The sequence below is a fragment of the Eptesicus fuscus genome, chromosome 16 (assembly GCF_027574615.1).
Source record: "Eptesicus fuscus isolate TK198812 chromosome 16, DD_ASM_mEF_20220401, whole genome shotgun sequence".
Classification (NCBI taxonomy): Eukaryota; Metazoa; Chordata; class Mammalia; order Chiroptera; family Vespertilionidae; genus Eptesicus; species Eptesicus fuscus.
In genome coordinates this window covers 10,857,117-10,881,356 of record NC_072488.1, presented here as the reverse complement: position 1 = coordinate 10,881,356, position 24,240 = coordinate 10,857,117, and the positions used below count along the sequence as shown (strand labels likewise).

Below are 24,240 nucleotides of genomic sequence, written 5' to 3'. Positions count from 1 at the left end.
TCATTAGTCCACAGAGCCAAATATCAACAGGACAACGATTGGAATTTCTTTTGAGAGCCACATTTTTTAAACGTAAACTTCTTCTAATGCCACTTCTTCAGAATAGACTCGCCCAGGCCGTGGTATTTTGTGGAAGAGCCACACTCAAGGGGTCAAAGAGCCGCATGTGGCTCGCGAGCCGCAGTTTGCCGACCACGGGTCTAGAGGACTTTAATTCTTTGCTGCTACTTAGAGCTCTTAGCTAAATCTGCTGTTTTAACATGTCTAGCGTTACTTTTTACCAGTTACCGTTTGTGTCCAAGTATGTAGTAGTGTTTCATTCAGCCAACATTCACAGGTCTTCAGTCCCAGGTACTGTGTAAAATACCATTTGCAGGTAACAGTGACATATAATATATGCCCTGGCTCTCACGGATTTTATGTTAGTGAAGGAAAAAGCGTACACACAACCAACAGTGATATAAATCTTCAAAAACCAGTAGGTCTGGAAAAGAAACTTTGGAGTGAAGGTTCCGATTTCCTCCTCACTTCTATATTTATCTAAATTTTGAGAAACATGAGTTTCATTTTAAAGAAATAAATTGGCTATTTTCTAAGGTGGATGAAAAATTTATTTTCTTATTTATTGTCTTTCCCTTTTTTTTTTCCTCGTCAATGGCTGGTTAAATGAACTAGGAGACAACCTGGAGTCTTCAGCCCTAATTTTGTTTTCATCTTTTTTTTTTTTTTAATATTAGATTAGGTTTTCTACTGTGTTGACTTTATTCCCCAAATGAAAATGATTTTTTTTCTCCCTCTTATCCCATTCCTTGTCCTCTGCCCTTCCCGCGCCCCCGCCTTCCCGCCCTCCACAAGTCTTCCACCCCGTGGAGTGCTCCTACTGCCACTGTGAGAGCATGATGGGTTTCCGGTACCGATGCCAGCAGTGCCACAACTACCAGCTCTGCCAGAACTGCTTTTGGCGTGGCCATGCCAGTGGTCCTCACAGCAACCAGCACCAGATGAAGGAGCATTCCTCCTGGGTAATTGCTTTATTTTCCGTCCGCGCCCCCCACTTTTCTTCTGTTCCATCCGTGGCAGCACGTGGGCCTATTTCGGGTCAGATGCCCATAAATGAGGATTCGGTGTCATCAGATCTTAATACTGACATTCAGGACCGGGTTTGCAAATATGTTGTACTTCATCACTTGATTGTAAAAGCAGAATTTTTAAAGTTCTAGGAGATGGAGATATTATTACACTTGAAATAATTCAGTAAAAATGGAATGTTACAATGCGCCCGTCCCAAAGTAAAAAAGGAGAGTTTCTTCTTATTTTAAAATTCTAGAAGGTATCCCTCTCAATGCTTATGCTATGAGCTTTAAACAAGATTTAAAGTTCTTTCTTTAGGCAAATTTAAATTAAATGTTGCAAAAGAAAGCTGCACGATATAAAGGCGTTACATTTTGCCTCTCTGAGGTTGGGAAAATACTATATTTCACAATTGCCACATTGGTGTCCTTACTTTTAAAAGTAGTCTTTTACACACACTATTTAGGTGGAGGCTGATGTCTGATTTTTGTGTTGTGCTTATAGATCATGTAACAAGCTTAGTACCAATACATTTTCTTCCCTTCTTTCAATTGATTTCCAGAGTTTTTACCTTTTTCATTTGTTGGTTGTTTGGTTTGTTAAAGGGTAGAAAAATATAGGGTGTCTCCCAAAAGTATATACACACACTTTGAATAATTTTAAAGGCAGTGTTTATTAAAATACAGTTCATTTTCAAAATTGAACTATCAGATGTTAAAGTATATATACATTTTTTGAGACACCTGGTTATTAGTATAATTCAAGATCAAGCTTGTTAAGCCTGGTCATTCTACTGGACTTTAAGTATTAAGTAACAAAAAAAGTGGTGTGTGTGTGTGTGTGTGTGTGTGTGTTTTCTAGTTAGCTTTCATAAAACTTAACCAAGAATAAGCAAGTAAGTTTATATCAGAGATTAGTGGGGGTTTTTTTGTTTTGTTTTGTGTTTTGTTTTTTTTAAAGAACAGACTGCAACCCAAGTGTATACTTTACTTCCTACATCTGACGATGTGTTAGAGATAAAAAAATTTTTTTATTAGTTTTTCAGTTACAGTTAACCATAAAATTTTGTTAAATAGACTATCCTATTCTGAGTCTTGTTACATTGTAAATGCTAATATTTTTCTGAGGAGTTATTTTAAATTTTTAAAATTGATTGTGAGGCAACAATTGGACTTGCTGGTAGCCCCTGAGTTGAATATACTCCCACCCAGTGGGCCTTTCCAGCAGGGAGCAGAGCCTCGTCGCTGAAGGCCCTGGGAGCTGGGGGAGCTGTGCCCTGTGGAGTTTGTGGCTCCCAGGAAACCCGGGAGGGGAAGGGGCTGAGCCAGGCATGGTCACTACTTCTCTAAACACAACCCGTCTGATTGGGAGAGGAGGGAGCGGGAGAGGAGGGAGTGAGGGCAGGGGCAGCCTGGTGGAGTCCTACAGAGAAGGTGACCCAGTCAATCCCACTTCCCTTCCTTCCTTCCTGGTAATTATGGTAAAATATACAGAACTCTTAACCCTTTCTTGATACACAAAGAGGCTGGAAATAAACCTATTCCCGTTCTCAGACCTGGTGCCTCACATTCCGACTCTGCTGACCCATCTTCACTTTACCCAGAGAACTTGGACTGAATTCCCCTTGGCCACTCCGTGGCAGAGAAAGAGAGCGAGAGACTGAGAGAGGAACTGGTGACGTGAAGTGCACAGATACAGGTTGCTGGAAGATTGCCTCCGTAGAGGTAGTTCTAGAACTCTGGATGCTGTGAAAATGTCACCTTTTCCCCCCAGCAGATGGCAGGCTTCACCTTTGAACAAAGTTACTTATCCTTCTCTTCAAAATCTACAATAAATGAGGAAGTATTTGGATTTATTGAACAATCTCTGTTATTTTTTTTTCTTCTTTTTAATAAGTGTCCACTGTAGCTGTTTGGGCATTAGTGATATTAAACCATTTCCTTTAAGAAATCAGAACAAAGCGTGTTGTTATAGACCTGGAACAGTTAGGATTGTTGACTTGTTTTGTTTTGTTTTTTGCCAGAAAAGTTTTAGAACAGAACATCTTTGTCACCTTGGAGTGTATAGCACCTTCCTTGACATGATACTAAAAGCACAAGCAATAACAGAAAAACAGATAAATTGAACTTAATCAAAATTAAAGACTTCGATGCTCAAAAGCTACTGTCATGAACGTAAAAAGACAACCCATTGAAAAGGAGAAACTATTTGCAAATCATATCTCTGATAAGGGACGCACCCAGAATTATAAAAATAATTTAGCTCAAAAAGAGCAAAAAGCACCAAGTAACCCAATGTAAACGTGGGCAGAGGCACAGCAGAATGGTGGTTACCAGGAGCTGGGGCGAGGGGGAAAGAAAGAATTGTTTTTTAATCGGTGTAAAGTTTCAGATTTACAAGATGACCAAGTTCAGGAGGTCGGTTTCACAACAGTGTGAATAAACTAACACGGGCACATGCAGGAGGCAGCCAATCAATGCTTCTCTCCCTGCGATGCCTCTCTCTGCCTCTCTAAAACAAATTTTTAAAAAACATATCTTTGAATGAGGATTAAAATAAAATGAATAAGCCCTAGCTGGTATTTCTCAGTGGATAGAGCATCGGCCTGTGGACCAAAGGGTCCCAGGTTCCATTCGATTCTGGGTAAGGGCATGTACCTTGCTCGCCGGCTCCTCCCCTGCGGGGCCCTGGTCCGCGCTCCTGCAGGAGGCTACCAATCAATGTGTTTCTCTCACATCGATGTTTCTCTCTGTCTTTCCCTCTGTCTTCCACTCTCTCTAAAAATCAATGGAAAGCCCTAACCGGTTTGGTTCAGTGGAAAGAGCGTCGGCCTTCAGGCTGAAAGGTCCCAGGTTCGATTCCGGTCAAGGGCATGTACCTTGGTTGCGGGCACATCCCCAGTGGGGGTGTGCAGGAGGCGGCTGATTGATGTTTCTCTCTCATTGATGTTTCTAACTCTCTATCTCTCTTCCTTCCTCTCTGTAAAAAAAATCAATAAAATATAATTTAAAAAAGAAAAGAAAAATCAATGGAAAAATATCCTTGGGTGAAGATTAACAACAACAAACAAACAAACAAACAAATAAATAAATAAAATGGTTAAGATGATCAACTTTATGTCATGAGTTTTTTACCACAAAAAAAAAAATAAAGTAAATTAACTGGAGGGAAAATGGGCAAATGATCTAAATAGACATTTTCCAAACAAGATGCGCAAATGGCCAATAAGCACGTGAGATGATGCTCAACAGAAGTAGTCATTAGGGAAATGTCTGATCAAAACCACAATGCAATGACATTTCACACCCACAAGGATGACTAAAATTAAAACAACACAAAACTGACATTGCCCTGGCTACTGTGGCTAAGTTGAGAAGAGTATCGTCCCTCTCACTGAAAAGTCTTGGATTTGATTTCTGGTCAGGGCACATACCTCTCTAAAAATACATGAAAATGTCCTTGGGTGAGGATTAAAGAAAAAAAAAAAAAAAGACTGACTGACAAGTGCTGATGAGAATGTGAAGAAATAGGAACCCTAATACACTGCTGGTGGGAATGTAAAATACAGAAAAATGAATAAAATACAAAGAAAGTAGGTTGTTTAAAGAGAAATGACGCCATGAGGGAGACAGGGATGGATTAAAGGTAGCAGGCTCAGTGGAGTAGAGGTCCCACTAGGAGTCAGCTAGGAAGCTAGACGTTGGATTGAGAGTGGGATGTTCAAAGTTGTGATTTTCGATGATGTGACATTAAAAAGTTCTGCGATGTGACTGGGAAACGTGGCCCGTGTGGAGTGGGGGGGAAGGTTGTTGAGGGAGAGGAGTTCAGTGAACACCAGCGTGCAAGTTTTCTAGGGCTGCCATGGAAATTACCAGAAACTTGGTGGCTTAAAACAGATTTATTCTCTCACAGTTCTGGATGCCCCAAGTTTGAAACCAAGATGTCTAGGGCAGCCGTGATCTCCAGAGATACAGAACCAACAGGAGCTAGATAAATATAAAGGTATTTCTTATAAGGAATTGGCTCGTGTGATTGTGCAGGCTGATAAGTCTCCCGATCTGCAGGTTGAGGTGGGAAGCCGATGGTGTAGTTCCAGGCCGAGTCTGAAGGCCTTTGACCAGAGAGCTGATAATGTAGTTTTGGTCCCGAGACCAGCGGGCTTGAGACCCAGGAAGAGACGGTGTCTCAACTCAAGTCCGAAGGCAGGAAAAAGCCAATGGCCCAGTTCAAAGGTAGGCAGGAGGGATTCTGTCTTGCTCAGGGGAGGGCCGGCCTTTTTGTTCTATTCAGGCTTTCCACTGATTGGATGAGGCCCACCTATATTAGGAGGGAAATCTGCTTTATTCTACTGATTTATATCTGAATCTCATCCAAAAACACCCTTTTAGGAACATTCAAAATACTGTTTGACCAAATGTCTAGGTACCCCAGAGTCCAGGCAAGTTGACAGTTAAATTAGCCATCGCACCGTTCTTGGCCTTGCCCAGCTCCTGGTGGCTGTTGGCATTCCCTGACTTGTGGCTACCTCACTCCAGTCTCTGCCTCATTGGTCATATTGCCTCTTCCTCTTCTTTCTGTTCTCTGGATGTCTATCTTACAACAACACATGTGATTGTGTTACGGGCCCACTAAGATAATCCAGGAAAAATATTTGCTCTCAAGATCCTTAACATGTCCATCCAGCATGGCTCAGTGGTTGAACATCGACCTATGAACCAGAAGGTCATGGTTAGATTCCTGGTCAGGGCACATGCCCGGGTTGTGTGGCGTGCAGGAGGCAGCCAATCGGTGATTCTCTCTCATCATTGATGTTTTTTATCTCTCACTTCCTCTCCCTTCCTCTCTGAAATCAACAAAAATATATATATTTTTAAAAAGATCCTTAACTACATATTTAACCATAAAAGGTACTGTTCACTCATTTGCCACATAGGGTAATCTCAGGTTCCAGAGATTAGGATGTGGACATATCTTTTTGGGGGCCACCATTCAACCCGCTACACCTCATGTATTGGGGAGGTCACCTGTGTGGATGTTGAAGTCAGCAGTAATGTTGGACTCCACGATGGAGGGATGTTTAGGGTTTGAGTCTGATGACATGACGTTCCAAACGGGGAAAGGACCTGAGAATGGCAGTGAGGTTTTCGGGGGCCATCCCCTCCCCCTGGAGATCCAGGTACTTGGGGGAGAAAGCAGCTGCTGCGTGAATGGCTTCAGGGGGAGCCCAGCCTTCAGGGAAAGCCAGCTCTCCCCCGAGAGCACGGAGGTGAAAGCAGCACTCGGAGAAGACGGTCTCAGCGAGAGGGGATGGTGCTGACGGTGGACCGTGAGGACACGTGGAAGAGTGCGGAGAGTGGAGGGTCAGTGGGAGACGGGTCATGTCAGGGGAGTGCAGAGCCTTATGGGAATGAGGGTCCAGCAGGGGTCCTGGACGTCTTATGAAACAAGCATAACGCCTGCCGAAGGTGGTGCTGGAATGGGCCCCGGACGGTCTCCAAAGCAGGTCACCGTGCTGCCGCTGTGAGGCTTGGCTCGGAGAGGGTTTTGCCTGGAGCGGGCAGAGCCCTGGCACCCTCTCCTGACTCCTGTGAGTGGTGGTCTGACGGCCTGGGGGGAAGTGGCCTAGAGCTCTCCCCACCCACCGCTAACCTGGCCGTTCCCTGGCCAAGGCCCGCCCTCTGAAATCATGGCCCTCCCAGGGTCATCGGAGGGACGGAGGAATAGGCTAGAGGTGTCCCGACAGCATTTATCATCGTCGTCAGTAGGCTGATGGGGATGTTTTAAATATTGCTCTTTTTAGCATCTGAGCATTGGCCGCATTTGACTGTGGTATTTGGATGCACTATTGATTCTTAAACCCATTTACAGCTGCAAAAGTGCTGAGTTAGAAGGCAGACCATTTGAAACGGACCCAGCTGTTTAAAAAGATGGATGCTTTCCAGAGACAGTAGTGGTGTGTGGCTCATGAAGCAATAAGGCATCTTTTCCAACTGTCCTCTGATTATTCTTAGAGCAGAGCGATGATAAGGAAGTTTTCCATCGCAGAGAAATATATGACTTCACCCAAACCGAGCAGTTCTTCAAATGAGCAATTTCCTCTAGCATTTGTCACTTAGCCACAGCCCTTTCTCCAGCTTCAGATCTTTTCTGATTCCTGCAGGTGGCCACCAGAGCTGAAAGGATGGAGCGTGTGTATCCTCTTCCATGTGTGGGAGGACTGGGGTTCTCTGTGAGACGGCACTGCCAGCTGCTGGTCTGTTTCTTTTTATTCGTGTTTTTAAAAATACATATATTTTCTTCTTAATTTTTTTTAATTTTTATTTTTTATTGAGAGGAAGGGAGAGGGAGAGAGAGAGATAGAAACATCAGTGATGAGAGAGCATCATTGATCGGCTGCCTCCTGCATGCCCCCCTACTGGGGATCAAGCCCGCAACCCGGGCATGTGCCCTTGATCAGAATCGAACCCGGGACCCTTCAGTCCGCAGGCTGATGCGCTATCCACTGAGCCACACCGGCGAGGGCTGCTTGTCTGTTTCTGCATTAACTCAGATACATCCGTGATGATTGCCTGCTTACCTAGAACTTTGTGAGAACTACAGGTACAGGTTTAGGGTAGAACTGTTTCTCTAAATAAATTTCGTATATGTGTATTGTATACGCATTAAATTTTATCTCCACTTAGCGACTGCAAAATGTCCAATTATGCAACGTTCCTGTGTTGTTTATTCATTAAACCTTTTGATTACCTACGATAAAGCAGATGTTCCGCTCCCCGGCACCCTCTCCTGGGCTCTCTCCTTGTCTTGTAGTGCCCCCTCTCGGAATGCTTTCACGCAGTTCCAGGTTGGCGATGACCCCCTGGGCGCCAATAAATTTCTGCCATTTTAAATTCCAGCCAGGCTTTCTGTCTAGGTTGAGATCCCTATATTCAGTGGTCCTAGGGACATTTCTATCTGGAAATTTCACTGGCTTTTCTGCAATACATTTTCAGTCTTTTTTTTTTTTTTTTTGACTTCTAGGTAGATAACTGCATCGTCTATAGGAGACAGCTTAGTCATTTCCTAGTCTTTATACCTTTTTTTTTTTTTTAAACCTCTTTGTGTTGGCAGGAACTTTGAGAGAAATGCTTCCAAAAATGGCCTGAAAAGAGTCATCTGGGCTGCTGCTTAATATATAAAGCACCAAGCCTCTTCTCCTGGGAAGTATAACTTGGTAGGTCTGGGCTGAGGCAGAAGAATCTGCTCTGGCCGGAGCCGGTTTGGCTCAGTGGATAGAGCGTCGGCCTGCGGACTGAAGGGTCCCGGGTTCGATTCCGGTCAAGGGCATGTACCTTGGTTGCGGGCACATCCCCAGTAGGGGGGTGTGCAGGAGGCAGCTGGTCGATGTTTCTCTCTCATCGATGTTTCTAGCTCTCTGTCCCTCTCCCTTCCTCTCTGTAAAAAATCAATAAAATATATTTAAAAAAAAACTGCTAAAAAAAAAAGAAAAAAGAATCTGCTCTGTTTGGTTTTGTTTTTTAAACAAGCACTGCAGGAATTTTTTAATCTTCAGACAAGTTTGGGAAACCCCGTTTCAGAGCAGTGCTGGGTAATCACGGTGGTCGCCTTTGGCTCCCGGCTGGTGTATCTGTATCCTGTGATACTGACGACTGGCTCTGTTCCTGTCTTGACCCATGGCAGTGTTTGTACCAGGCATTGGAGTCATTGTGTACCCGGGGGTGGTCAGACAGTGGGCAGTCTGCACCAGGCAAGGAGCTTTCTGCCCTGGCATTCCCTCAGTAAACATGTCTAGTGCCTGTTACGTTCCAGGCCGCGCAGAGAGCTGCAGGTCTTGGCTTTCCAACCCTCATGCCCTCCCCAACCTCCAGCCTCTCCTGGGCCTCTGGCTGCCCGTGAAGACACTTCCATGGCGCTCACGGGCTCTGCTCCTCTTGTTGGTGGCTGATTAGACCCTTTGTTGGCCAGCTCCTGACGGATGGGTCCCCCTTCTCCCTCATTCTGTCCTGCTGTGCAGACCGTTCCTTCCCGCGGGCCAGAGAACTGCCTGCTCAGTGAGTGCCAGAAGCAGCTTCTAAACCAGAGAGGATTTATAACACACTGGCGTGTAGTCCTGGGGAGTAATGTTCTGAACGCTTTTACAGTTACACCTTTGGTCTGGGGTTTCCATTTCTCTCTCACTCACAGGGAGCACTGTGGCAATATTGAGCTATTTGCAGCTGCTTGTCTCACCCTGTCTCCTTACTTCCATGCCTTTGAAGCTGTTGTTTCCCCTTCCCGACTTCTGTGCAGCCTCTAAGATTCAGCTGCTGCCCGCAGGCTTCAGCACAGCCTTATAATTTTTACCAGAAAGGTCTCGTATAGGTTCGATGAATTCTTACGTACTTTACATTGTTGTTGCTGTTGCAAATGGTGCCTTCCTCCTGTAGTTTCTTTAAGATATGACTTACATGCAATAAAATACACTCACTTTAAGCATGTAATTCAGTGAGTTTAGGCAAATGCATATAGTCATGCAAAATGCTCTCTTTTTTGAAATATGTATCTTAACAGTTTGTTGCTGGTGTATGGAAATGCAAATTATTTCTGCATTTTAATCCATTAGATAGTCATCTTCTGTAACTTGCTCATTAATTCTGGTAATTTGTACTCAGATTCTTTTGGATTTCCTATACTAATTATGTCACCTGCAAATAGTGACAGCTTTCTTTGTTTCCTCCCTCCCACTCCTTGTACTTTTAAATACTAATCATACGTTTCCCCCTTTTGGTCTTAATGCTGGCTAGAACTCCAGTGCAGTATTGAATAGAATTAAGTTTAGAAGAGTGACATTTTAAAAAAGGAACAAGCCAATATGAAGAAAGGACCAAATTGAACTTTTAGAAATAAAAATACTAAGGTTGCCGAAACCTGTTTGGCTCAGTGGATAGAGCGTCGGCCTGCGGACTCAAGGGTCCCAGGTTCGATTCCGGTCAAGGGCATGTACCTTGGTTGCGGGCACATCCCCAGTAGGGGGTGTGCAAGAGGCAGCTGATCGATGTTTCTCTCTCATCGATGTTTCTAACTCTCTATCCCTCTCTCTTCCTCTCTGTAAAAAATCAATAAAATATATTTAAAAAAAAATACTAAGGTTAAGCTCGGTCGAGGGGTTAAATAGCAAATTAGAGACAGCTACAGAAAAAAATTATGGAATGGAAAATAGATCTGAAGGAATTAACTGGGGTAGAGAACATTGAACACAGATATAGGGAAATGGAAAATGTGAAAGATGATTAAAGGGTTTGAAGAATAAAACGAAAAGATCAACCTAGAATTCTGTACCTAGCTCATCTGTTCAAGAGCAAAGGAAAAATAAAGATAGAGTTTCAGAAAAAGTCTCAGTGGGTTTGCTACCAGTAGACCTTTGCTGAAGGAGCTAATAAAGGATGTACTTTGGGGGGGAAATTAATGAGGAAGAAGGGAGATAGAAGAAGAAATGGCACACAGTGGAATTGGTAAATGTGAATAAGTTTAAATAAGCATCCTGTATAAAATAATAATGGCTAATTTTGTTGGGCTTAAAATAAGATGCAACTAAAGTACTCACCAACTATGACATGAACATAGTTGAGGCATGATTAGAGCTATGGGATTTTAAGTTACAGGATGAGGTTACAGATGCTGATTAATATTGTGGTCAGTGTTCATATTAAAATAGTTCGAGGAGGTTCCCGACTTGTCTGAGGGCTTCATAGGCTTATGTTTCTACCTGGATCCCCTCAGATGGCGGCTTGGTGTTCAGGATGATGCACTCAGAGAGAGTGATTTGAAGTGAACATGGCAGGAATGGCCTCCGAGGCACCGATCCTGAGCTTTTTCCATTTGGCTGTTGTGCTCCCAAGTGTCAGGGCCTGCCAGCATGTTCCCTGGGCTGAAGACTGTGCTTTGCAAGGAATTGGCTCGATGCTGATTGAAAATACAGTCATCTGAGCTCAAACAAACTTTCTTTTTCAGAGAGTCTTAGTGCCTGGTCCACGGTAATGCGAGGAAAACAAGTTTCAGCCCTGGCACAGGAACACAGTGCAGCGGTCACAGCATGAGTCACCTCCCGCCCTCCACCTTGGAGTCTGCCCCTCAGTTGGAAACTCTGTGTCCCCACACCCCGCTCAGCCCAGTTTCCCCTTTATGACTCCCATTGTGGTACTGGTGTCCCTCGTCTATTTCTGACTCCTTGCAAGAATGCCTCACTGTCTCAGGCTGTCCCTCCCAACTTCTGTGTAGCCTCTGAGTTCTTGCTCTGATAGTTTTACCTGTTGAGGGCCTGTTGTACCATGAGAAGAGTGAAATGGGCCTATTTATAGGAGTGCTAGTTTTCACACGCATAAAACTGAGACCGTTAACATCTAATTTATAAGACTATGGGAGGGTTAAATGAGCCTATGTATGTGTGCAAAGCACCTACTGGGTGCCTGACACTAATTTATTTCCTTCTTTTTCTTTTTCTTCTTTTTTTTTTTTTGGTTAATCCCCACCCAAGGATATTTTTTCCATTGATTTTTTTTTTTTTTTTTTTTTTTTGTAGAGAGAGAGAGTGGGATGAGGGAGGGAGGGGAAGAGAGAGAGAGAAACATCTATGTGGGAGAGACATCAATTGGTTGCCTCCCAAACGCATCCTGACGAGGCGAGGGATTGAACCGGCAACCCAGGTATGTGCCCTTGACTGAGAGTCGAGCCCACAATACTTCAGTGCGCCGGCTGATGCTCTAACCGCTAAGCAACATCGGCCAGGGCCTGACAATAATTTCTTAATAAACATTACTTCCATTTCAGAGGGGGGGAAAAAATGGAAGAGTCAATTTAAAGACTATAGTTGCCCAAAAAAATAAAGTGAAAAAACAAAACAAAACACTAAATCATCTGACACTGGTACAGGGATAGAAATAGATTATGTAGTTGGAAAATAATGGAATTATTTATCCATATGGAATAAAGTTGGATTATCCGTATGGAATATATGGATAATAAAGTTGATTATCTGTATGGAATAAAGTTGGATTCTTTCCTCCTATCTATAAAATAAAGCATTTCTAAGTAGATTGAAACTTAAATATGAAATGTAAAAACTATAAAACTTTAGAAGATAATGTGGAACACTGTCTTTCTAATCTTAGAGGGGGAAATATTTCTTAAGATACAAAAGTACAAAATCCAGGGTGTCCCCCCAAAATGCATACACACTTTGATTATAAAGTCACTATTAACATACAGTTCATTTTCAAAATTTAAAAGGATTTACAGAAATGAATACCTTTTTTGTCAATGCCTGTTTTCAAACTGATGACCCTTCTGGTCCAGGCCCTGCTGATAACATGAAGTAATGGAATCGCCAACATCAAGCATCATTTTGTTCGGTATCTGTGTGCCCTCAGTTTGTTGACTGTTGCTGGTTTTATACTGTAAACATTGTCTTTTATCCCCATAACAAAAAAAGTCTAATGGCACTTTAGGATACTTTTTCTTTGTTCAAAGCTTAGTCTGGCTTCCCCCATTATTTCAAATCAGTTAAACCTGAAAACAAATGAAAATTAACTGAGTTATCAACTGTGAAACTGTGTACACATTGTTGGGGGACACGCTTTATAAAGGAAAAGACTACTAAATTGGGACTGATGTTATATTTAAAGATGACTTCATAAAGAACAGAGTGAAAAACAAGCCTTAAAGTAGTTGTTTGCAAGTCATAACTTTCATTGAGTTAACATACAGAAGACATAAAGAACTCTTACAGATCACTGAGAGAGGCAGCCCCGCGAGGCACGGTGCCAAAGACAGGGTCAGGAATTTTAGGCGAAGAAACACAAATGGCCCATCAGTCTTTTAGTAATCAAGGAATTACAAATTAAAACCACATACTGTTTATCACCCACCAGATTGGCAAATATTAAAATGTCTGACAGTAACCAGGATTGGCCAGAATGTGGAGAGGCAGGAAGTCTCTCCCGCAGCTGAGGGGAGCGGAAGTCACTGCAGCCGCTTCGTGAACACAAGTTGGCAGTGCCTCGTGGGCCTGAATGTGCATAGCTCCTGACCCAGTAATTCCACTGTTAGGAAATGCTCACATGTGGCCACCAGGAGTCACGCACAGGACAGTTTGTGGCAGCGTTATGAACTAGGGGGAAATGGAAACTACCCAAATGTCCATTGGCAGTGGAACGGATATATAAATTAGGCTGTAATTAAGTAATGAAGTACAATCAAACTGAAAAAATAATGAGTTTCAGTTACATATGTCAGTATGGATGAATTGTAGCATAATTCTGAGTGAAAGAAGCAAGTTGCAGAAAAAAATGTAAGCCTATATAGGTTTTAAACATGTAGTAAATGAATCATATTATTTATGCATAATTGCTAAAGGAATAAAACGAAGGAAATGATTAGTACAAAATCCAGGACTCTGATTATCAGGAGAGGAGCCGGCGGTGGGAGTGGGCCGTTAGGGAGTCTCCAAACTGACTAGAATGTTCTATTTCTCGGGAAGAATAGTGGGTAGATGAATATATGTTTTATAACTTTTTAAACTGTACATGTATGTTTTATACACTCTGATATATTTTTAATTGTAAAAACATATAGTCTAAAAATTTAAGAGATGGTAGGAATTGTTTTGAAATTAGGTGAAGTAGATTAGGGTATTGAAAATGCACAAAAGTTGAAAATCATTGCCTAAAAGTGTTTGGAGGAGGTTTGATTTCCTAGGGTAAGGCTTCTTCATATGTCAGTTTTAGAGTCTGAGTGAGGAGGAGGCAGAGTAGCGCAAATGAGGTGTGGGAGACACCAGCCCCTCCTCCCTCACTCCCTTCCTCAGAGCCATAAATATTCAGTGACTGGCTACCAAGTGTGGGTGTTGCCCTAGGGACCAAGGAGCAGATGAGGTGATGCCCCCATCTTGCCATCGCAGCAGTTTTCGAACCTTGCTACAGGCTTCATTACTCTTAGCCTCTTCACCTCACTCCACCGTGAAATTCACTTCAGGTCTATATCGGAATCCAGGCTTTGAGATCTTTGTAAGGAAATCATTTATTTGTCTACTAGAGGCCCCGGTGCACGAATTCATGCACGGGTGGGGTCCCTTGCCCTGGCCTGCGATTGGGGCCGATTGGGGCCGGCTGTGGGGAGGGACCGTGGGAGGTTGGCTGGCTGCAGGAGGTTGGCTGTGGGAGTGCACTGATCACCAGGGGGCAGCTCTTATGTTGAGCATCTGCCCCCTGGTGGTCAGTGTGCATCATAGCGACTGGTTGTTTGGTCGACCTGTTGTAATGGTCCCTTAGGCTTTTATATATAGAGATTTAGACAGACAAATTGAATGCGCATCTTTGAAGTTTTCAGGGCAACACCCTTTTTGTTTTGGTGCTAACCCACAGTTAATATTCTAATTCCTGTATATATTTATTTCTAAATTTTTCCTTACCTACATATCAAGCCTCTCTTGATGTACTCTAATAATTTAGAATTGCCTTTGCTGTATTGATTTTTACCTTTCTATCTATATGTTTGAGACTTGAAATTGGATCTAATCTTAAACCTTGACTTAAAGCAGCATTTTCAAAAGCACACAAGCATACTGCTGGAGAGTATGAGGTGGGGCGAAGGGAACCATTTTTTATTTTAACAGTCATGTAGTTATTTTAATGTTTATTGTAAAATGTATGTATGGAACCTGGGATTTCATGGCTCTTATTACTCAGGATGCAGCTAAAGCAGTCTATATGCTAATCCATCCCGCAGTCTGCATGAATAATGGCCCAGGTGGTTCCCAGATAGAGCACAAAGTCATGAAATTAATACATGGCTTTCAGATGTGGTGTTTAGTTGTAAAGGCGAATTTAGATCTTCTCTGATGTCCTCTGATTGCCTCCTCCTCGTATCGTAACTCAAAAAGTAAAGCATATGTGTTTTGCTCAGGAAAAACGCAATCTAGGAAATTCATCGAGGCAAATGATTTGTTCAGATAACATACTTTGTTGTAGAGCAGGTTCTAGGAATACACAAATGAATAAAATGTGGAGCCTGCCCTTCCAGAGCACCGCTCTGACGGAGATAGGCACGTAGTTAAAGAGAGCACCGGAACACGGCAGCGCACCCGTGGAAATCCGTCCACGGTGCCCGGGTGGCTCGGAAAGGTGGGCGCCGACGTGTGGAGCAGTGAGGAACGTCTTCGCAGAGGAAGCGGCACCTGCAAGCAGCCTTGAGAGCTGAGCAGAACATTTCCAGAGGAGCAGGCCGGGAAGGCAGCCCTCAGGGGGACAGGTGCCAAGATGCCGAGAGCTGGGAGGACACGGTGTGTGGGGTTCACCTGGGCACCTTGTCATTTATGCTCGTGTGAGGTGAAGGGTGAGGAGAGAGGCGGGAGCCAGGGACGAAAGCTATGGACCACGATGGCATTGATTTAGATCTTATTCTATAAATGGTTGTCAGCCTCGAACGGTGTTAAGCAGCAGACTGACATGTCTGGGGCAGTGTAGGTGATGGGTTAGAGCAGGAGCCATCAGTCACATTGCCGTTGGTCGCTGGGCAAAGGGCCAGTGGACAGCCGTTGGGGGAGGGAGGGGGCGTTTTCAGAATTTCTGCTTTGTTTAGCTTCGTATGATTTTCAGGAAATTGGATTGCATTCAGACTTTCCCCAGAATTTAATGGGTTGAAAGGGATAGTGGTAGGTGATTTGGAGTCAATATATGAGATTTCTGAAGAAATTGATATTATCCCATCTTTGTTTTAAACAATGTATTAACCAGCTTCGCCTAACTTTGCTTAAAGGCAAACAGATTTTTGCTTATTTTGTGTTAAAGTACACGCAAGCGGCGTATGAAAGTTAAAGGGAGACATGGTATGGATGAGGCATACGGCTGCAAGCAAGTTCCATTTTCCAGTCAAGGTGGTGCATACGGTAATGCCCTGCAGAGGCAGTAGGATGAAGTGTTTAAACTTCTCTGCAGTTCATAGCCTGCCAAGGAAATCTCAGACAGCAGTGTTATTTAAAGGGAATTGGGTGGACAACAAAATCAGTATCCTATAAAAAGCCTCCTTTAAGTAATGAAAACTTAATTGTGGCATATTGCTTACCTGGCGCGTATTTACTCTTAAATCTTAGACTTGATCATTTTGGGCTTTGTCGAGTATTGTTCTGCGTTCCACAGAAATATATTAGTGCGCCAGCTTGTTTTCATACCTCAGCATATCGTAATGTAGTCCCAGGTCTGATGTGCACTGCCTGCCTGTGAGGGTCCTCATTTGTGTCTGTACTCCTAGCCAGACCCTTAACACCAAATTTTCTGCCTCACATTTATTTTGGGGAATATTCTCGTAATAGGCACATTTTGCCATGTGGTTCGTCAGCTAATTTGCTAATATTAAAAAGCCACGAGCTCTCAGCATTTTAGCCCCACAAAAGTTTCTGACCCCACTGAGGGAATGAACATCGTACCGAAGAGAGGGACTTCACGCAAAGGGTACGTAGGGCCGTTCAGAAGGAAAGTTAACATGAACTTGGCAGTGTGACTGCAGGTAGAGAAGAGACAGGAAGCAGAGATGGGAAGGGCCACAGGTGACCTTGGGACAACAGTAGATTCCTTCCTGCAGAACCCATTGATGTTGGTTATAATGAGACGTAGTTTGTATTTGAAAAGCTTTTTTTTCTATAGCTCTTGTCTCCGTTTCTTTTGAAATTCTTTTCTATGCCTTTGAAGATTTAATTCCTTATTTCTTTAATTCCTTGTTTCCTTATTTTCTTGCTTTGACACAGAAATCCCCTGCAAAGAAGCTGAGCCATGCAATTAGTAAATCTTTGGGGTGTGTACCCACCAGAGAGCCCCCGCATCCTGTTTTTCCTGAGCAGCCCGAGAAGCCACTTGACCTTGCAAATATAGTGTAAGTACAGACCTGGGTATGGATGCGGATGAGATGGAACTGGAGACCTTGCTAAGTTCTCTTGGATCAAAACTAAGTATCACCTAACATAAACGTTTAACCTTCTGGTTTGGGGAAACTTAGACTCTAAGCTTTCATCTCTTTACGTCGCCATAACTGTCTGCGTGGAAACCTAGCTCCCGAGCCCTGAAGTCTAAGAAACGTATAGCCGTCTCCAACAGGAAGGTGAACACGTTGCAGGGTAGTTACTGTGCTGGGTTTAGCAGGGCTGTCTTTGGTTGTTGGTAAATCGGTGGTTGAGGTCATTTCTTCTCTACAGCAGCAACGCCCACGGTTTTAAAACTTAGTTTAACTTTAGTCCACATGGAAATGAAAATCTGATTTACTCTTTCTGTGTTGAGAGAAAATGAGGAAACATAAGGCTATGTTTTATAAACAAAACTAGTGTTTTATATATATATATATATATATACTTTTAATTGATTATTCATGCTAGAAAGCGAAAGGGACCAAAAATGCTAGTGCAAGTAAGGAGGAGGAGAAACAAAGAAGAGTAAGATTCAGACTCTGTTATGATCTCTTCGCTCTGAATTGAATGAGGATATTAAGTTTACTGAGTTGGATGAAGTTGGTAGGCTTTTTGGTCATGAGCCTTTATCAGGTGTTAGAAGTGTTTCTGTTGGAGTAGACATTTATTTTCTTTGACCTACCGGATGGTAGACTAATACAAGCATGTGGTTTGAAAATTCAGTGACACAGAAGAGCTTAAAATGAAACGCAGCACATCCTCCCCCATTTCGCTGTCTTTTGTTTGGCTTTTTGATCTACGAGTGGTTACCTCCGTATCTCTAAATAATAAATACATGTAGAGAGCCATTTCTTGACTTACCAGTTTTGGACATCACTGAATCCCTTCTGTGGTATAAGGAACCGACCTTCTTTATAACTGTATATATCAACCCACTCCAGTTTTTCATAATTATATCACCATTTTTTTTTAAGTTGGTCAACTTTATAATTTTAAATAATATTCTTAAACCTCTATTTTTTGTAACTTCTTTTCTCTGTAAAAAGAGAAAATTAATACCTTCTATTTCTCCCGTCTTCTTTTGCCTCCTAACCTCTGTCATCTATGCCTTTACTTTTATTGTCAAAACCGATGCTATCTCTATGTCCATTCCCGTCTCTGTGAGTCTTCTGAGATTTAGTGAGGGTTAAATCTGAAAGTTAAAAACCAGGTTACAGCATTCACAGTTAATACCATTATTACAAAGTCAGACAGTGAGCTGTGATTCTGTATGACCTGTGCACGTGTTCTCTCTTCAGAGTTCAATGGGAGCTCCTCTCTGAGACAACACTGATCGCTCAGAAGCCGCCTGCTGACTATGATTGCATTGACTTCCTGACTTGTTTTCCCTCCCGTTTCCCATTGCTTTCTTCTTCTTGCTGCGGGAAAAGGCTCCCCCCCCCCCCCACCACTGTGTTCCACAATGAATTTTACTCACTGCTTTAATCCATTTTGTGGGTTAAATTTTCCCCTTTTTGGTCAGTATTTTTTTCTATTGCATTATTTATATTTTAAAAAGTCCTTGTCGGTTCCAACATTGTAGTGTGTTGTTGTTTTCTCTCTCTTTCTTTTTTTCCTTTTTAAGTGTTGAGACTGTCCCTATCCACTTATGTCTTTATTTCATCTGAAGTGGATTTTTGTGTATAGTGTAATTAGAATATGTAATTCTCTTTCTCTCTTTATCTGCTTTTGAATAATAACTTGTCTCGGAGCCATTTATTGGATAACCCATCATTTCCCCACTCACTCACAGTGCCACCACTTTCATAAATTAAGTTTCCAAATATTCACGGTGTGTGGTCTGGGCTCTTTCTTCTGTTCCTTTGGTTAAATTGTTTATCCCTATGCCAGTGTCTCACTCTCTTAATTACTATAAGGGAGTAAGTAATCTTTTTTATTTTATTTTTTTTTATATATTTTTATTGATTTCTTTACAGAGAGGAAGGGAGAGGGATAGAGTTAGAAACATCGATGAGAGAGAAACATCAATCAGCTGCCTCCTGCACACCCCCTTCTGGGGATGTGCCCGCAACCAAGGTACATGCCCTTGACTGGAATCAAACCTGGGACCCTTCAGTCCGCAGGCCGACGCTCTATCCCCTGAGCCAAACCTGTCAGTTTTGGTGTCTGTGTCCATTGGTTAGGCTTATATGCATGCATACAAGTCCTTTGGTTGATCTCTCCCCCTTCCTCCCACCCTCCCCTGCCTTCCCTCTGACGGTCTGATCAATGCTTTTCTGTCTCTGGATCTGTTTTTGTTCATCAGTTTATGTTGTTCATTATATTCCACAAATGAGTGAGATCATGTGGTATTTATCTTTCTCCAACTGACTTATTTCGCTTACCATAATGCTTTTCCTACAGTTTTTTAAAGATAAAATTTACATGCAATAAAATACATCCACTTTAAGTGTACCATGCTCTGAGTTTTGGCAAAGGTATATGGTTGTGCAAATGGTACCTTTTTTGAAACTATGTGCCTTCACTATTTGTTTCTGGTGTATGGATATGCAAATTGGTTTTATATTTTAATCCACTATGCAGTCATCTTGCTTAACTTGCTCATTAGTTCTAGTAATTTGTATTTAGATTGTTTTTCTCTAAATAATTATATCACCTGCAAATAGTGACAGCTTTGTTTCCTCTTTCCCACTTCTTATACTTTTAAGCATTAATCATACTTTTTTCCCGCTTTGGTCTTAGAATGCTGGCTAGAACCTCCAGGGCAATATTGAACAGAAGCAGTTTAATAGGCATTCTTGTGTTATTGCTAATCCCAAAGAGAATGCTTTCAGAATGCTATGTGATGTGGTCTTTGTATAAACTGTTTATCAGGTAAAAGAGGTTTCCTTTCATTACTAGTTCACTAAGACTGCTTTCTGTTTGTCATGAATGGATTTCAAATTTTATTACTTTTTCTGCATTAATTGAGATGATCATATGAGTTTCTTTATTCTATTAATGTAATGAATTACATTGTTTTTTAAACAACCCTGGAATAAATATAAATTGACTCTCCTTTTAATACATTACTTGATTTCATTTGCTAATATTTTGTTCTGCTTTTTTCTGTGTTTATGAGTTCAATTGTTCTGTAATTTCCCTTGTTTTTTGTTTTTTCTTTAGGACAGAGTTGGCTTTCTTCAAAAACTTGAGGAGCATTCTCTCTGTTTATATCTTTTATAAGAGTTTGTTTAAGATTGGAGTTATTTACCCCTTAGCCTTCTTTGTGGGAAGATTTTTAATGGGTAATTCCAATTTTTAAAATGATTATAAGACTATTTTTACTTCTTTTTGAGTCACTTTGGAACATTTTATATTTGTAGGAATTTGTCAGCTTATTCTAAATTTTCAAAGTTATTGGTATAAAGTTTGTAATATTTTATTTATAATATGTGTGCTAATGTCCCTTTTTCATTCCTACTTTGGTATATTTATGGTTTCACTTTATCTTTTTTATTCTTTGAAATTTTGCCCATAGATTTGTCTAATCTATTGGACTTTCAGAGGACCAACTTTTGGTTTTGATGATTTTCTTATTGTATGTATTATATTTTTAAATTTCATTTACTTTCATCCTTATCTTTATTATTTATTTTATAGTTTCTTTTGCTACTCTTTTTCTAACTTCTTTAAAGACATGGTAGTTTACTCATTTCAAGTTGTTTTTTTCTAATATACTCATTTAAGGCTATTTATTTCTTTAAGCACTATCTGACTGGTGTCCCAAGGTTTGTTATATAATTTTTTTGTTTAGTCCTAAATATTTCTAAGATCTGTTATGATTTCTTCTTTGAGAAGTATACTTTCTTATTTTCCAAATATATGGGGATTCTCTAGTTCCCTTTTTGTTATTAATTTTTAGTGTAATTTCATTTTGGTCTACATTATTTAGTTATTTTAAATTTGTTGATACATACTTATTATCTAACATATAATCTAGTTTTTCTCATGTTCCAAGTAAATTTGAAAATAGCATTTATTCTATGCTTGTTGGGTGCAGAATTTGTAGTAAATAACTATGTCTATGAAGTCAGGTTTGTTAATCACATTATTCAAATCTTCTATAGCCTTATTTATTTTCTTCAAATTATACATTTCACTAGGAAATGGAAATTTATTTTAATGTAGTGACTCTCTTTATTCCTGATAATTCTATTCTCAAGTCTATTTTATCTGCTAGGAATGTCTTCTAATATCTTTTGCTAGGTATGTGCCAAATATAACTTTCCCATCCTTTTACTTTCAACCTTTCTATGTCCTTGGGTTTTTAAGTATGCTTCTTGAAAATTATAAGCTGGATTTTTTTAAAATTATTTTTTAATTACAGTTTACATTCAGTATTATTATTAGAGTACTAGAGGCCCAGTGCACGAAATTCGTGCAGGGGAGGGGGAGTGGTCCCTCAGCCCAGCCTGCACCCTCTCCAATCTGGGACCCCTCGAGGGATGTCCGACTGCCCAGTGGGATCGGGCCTAAACGGGCAGTCGGACATCCCTCTCACAATCCAGGACTTCTGGCTCCCAACTGCTTGCCTGCCTGCCTTCCTGATTGCCCCTAACCGCTTCTGCCTGCCAGCCTGATCACGCCCTAACCACTCCCCTGCCAGCCTGATTGATGCCTAACTGCTCCCCAGCCAGCCTGTTTGCCCCTAACTGCCCTCCCCTGCAGACCTGGTCATCCCTAACTGCCCTCCCCTGCAGGTCAGGTCCCCCCCAACTGCTCACCCCTGCAGGCCTGGGTCCCCCCTAACTGCCCTTCCCTACAGGCCTGGTCACCCCTAACTTCCCTCCTCTGCTGGCCTGGTCACCCCTAACTACCCTCCCTTGCAGGCCTGGTCCTTCCCAATTGCCCTCCCCTGCTGGCCTGATCGCCCACAACTGCCCTCCCTTGCAGGCCTGGTCCCTCCCAACTGCCCTCCCCTGCTGGCCATCTTGTGGCGGCCATCTTGTGTCCACATGGGGGCAGGATCTTTGACCACATGGGGGCAGCCATCTTGTGTGTTAGAGTGATGGTCAATTTGCATATTATTCTTTTATTAGATAGGATAGAGGCCTGGTGCATGGGTGGGGGCTGGCTGGTTTGCCCTGAAGGGTGTCCCAGATCAGGGTGGGGGTTCCCTTGGGGCGTGGGCCAGCCTGGGCGAGGGGCCTGTGGTGGTTTGCAGGCCGGCCATGCCCCCCCGCAACCCAAGCGGAGGCCCTGGTATCTGGGATTTATTTATCTTCTATAATTGAAACTTTGTAGCCTGGAGTGAAGCCAAGCCTCCTGCTTGCTCTGTGGCGGCAGCCATTTCTGTTGGGATTTATTTATCTCCTATAATTGAAACTTTGTAGCCTGGAGCAGAGCCTAGCCTTCTGCTTGCTCTGTGGCAGCAGCCATTTCTGTTGGGATTTATGTATCTTCTATAATTGAAACTTTGTAGCCTTAAGTGGAGGCCTGGGACTGCCAGGGTGTGCGGAAAGCTTGGCTTCCTCCATCGCCGGGGGCAACACTAGCCTCCTGCTCTCTCCAGCTCCGTAGCTGCCGCCATTTCTGTTGGAATTTATTTATCTTCTATAATTGAAACTTTGTAGCCTGGAGTGGAGGCCTCGGCCAGCCAGGGTGTGCAGAAAGCTTGGCTTCCTCCATCGCCGGGGAAACCCAAGCCTCCCTCCTGCTCGCTCTTTTATTAGATAGGATATGCTGCAAAATTTATCTGAATTTGTAAATGTCTCAACTTTATTTTTCATAATCAAATATTTAATTTAAAGGTCATATTTTTCTTCATGGTTTGTTGCTTCTCTTTCATATTTAAAATAATGTTCTTACCTCAAGGTAATAAAAATATCTGTCTATAAAAATTTTCTCATTTCTGTTTTCCCCCCCTTTTTTATTGTTGTCAGATATGAGATAGGATTTAAGTTTATTTTTTAAAAAATGGGTAGCCATTTGTCCCAGCTCCATTATATTCCTGATGATTTTGTTGCAGTTTTAATTTTGCCTTCCTTTTAGCAATTGATACTCATCTTGAAGCTCCGAGAAATCATATAAATCACGTATTTGTCCTCTCTGTGTAATTTTCTAACAAGAAGTCTTTACCTTATGTCTTTTTTTTTTTTTTTAATCTTATTGGCCATTTAAGAAAGGCTTCTGTGATGAATAACATTTAGGGTGAAGCTTAAAAGATGAATAGGGTTAGGCAGGTGGAGGGCAGAGGGAGGAGCACTCCCAGTAGAGGGGGAGCTAGGACCCAGGGCAACAGGAAGGCTGCGGACGAGGTGAAGGCCACCTGAGATTTTGGACATTATCCCAAACTGAAGGTTTTAGATAGGAGAGGGACATGTTGAAATTTGTATTTAAGAAAAATTACTGCCTACGGTGTGGAAATAGGCAGTGGGACAAGGGTGAAAAAGAAGAGACAGCTAGGGTTTTGTTTGTTTTTTTTCCCCATTGGCCAGGTGAGAGATGATCGTGGCCTGAGTGATCATGGTGGTAATGGAGATGGAGAAAAGGTTGTAACGTAAAAAAAAAAAATCATAGGTCTTACCATGATTGCATACCCAGAAATAAAATTAAAACCTAAATGAAAATTTGGCAAAGGAATTGAATCTCAGGGGTAAAGTAGATTGCAGTATTAACTGCTTACATTTCATTTTTGACAGGGAGTAGAGATTTATTCAGAGCCTCATGGATTTGAGATTCAAGAGCTCGTTGTATTTATGGGTCACCCAGAGTGTTTTGAGCCCTTTGCTCACCTTTTCCTTAGCCTTCGCAGCAGCCTTTGCCTGTAAGTGTCATGAGTCTGTAACAGAGCAGGAAACAGCATTAGTGAGATAGTAGTATATTGAGGTTGGGACTAGAGTCTAGAGCTCCTAACCCATGCACCTCAGTTTCCTAACATGCTGAAAAATCGTTATTGTGGAAACATACAGTAATGGAACCATTGTTTGCACCCTGTGGTTAGTTTTACAATCGAGAGAGAACATTGAATGACTGCAATTTTGGTGGTTGAAAAATAGAAGGGACACAATGTGAAATGATAGAAGAAAAACTAGATTAAAAATATATATACACACTATATATCAAGAGACATCAGTTTGCTTTTCTTGTGAAACTGGTGATAATACTTATTTTAATTATCTCAGGATATTGTTAAGAATAATGTGTCTGAAGTTGCGTTAAGAGGTTAGGATGCCATAAACACTGTATTCTAGACTTTT

The 24,240-nt window shown here is 42.0% G+C and overlaps 1 protein-coding gene across 5 annotated transcripts in view; it reads left to right on the top strand.

Moving 5' to 3' along the window:
* Window positions 1-24,240, top strand: part of DTNB (dystrobrevin beta) — a 157,332-nt gene that overhangs the window by 53,085 nt on the left and 80,007 nt on the right. For 4 of the 5 annotated variants that reach the window (XM_028140292.2, XM_028140288.2, XM_028140291.2 and 1 more), the window contains exons 8-9: window positions 856-1,022; window positions 16,847-16,971. In XM_028140292.2, the coding sequence (XP_027996093.2) occupies window positions 856-1,022; window positions 16,847-16,971 (292 nt within the window). Of the gene's footprint in view, window positions 1-855; window positions 1,023-2,674; window positions 2,923-16,846; window positions 16,972-24,240 lie in introns of those variants that run through there. The other variant, XM_054727967.1, reaches the window with a different exon arrangement.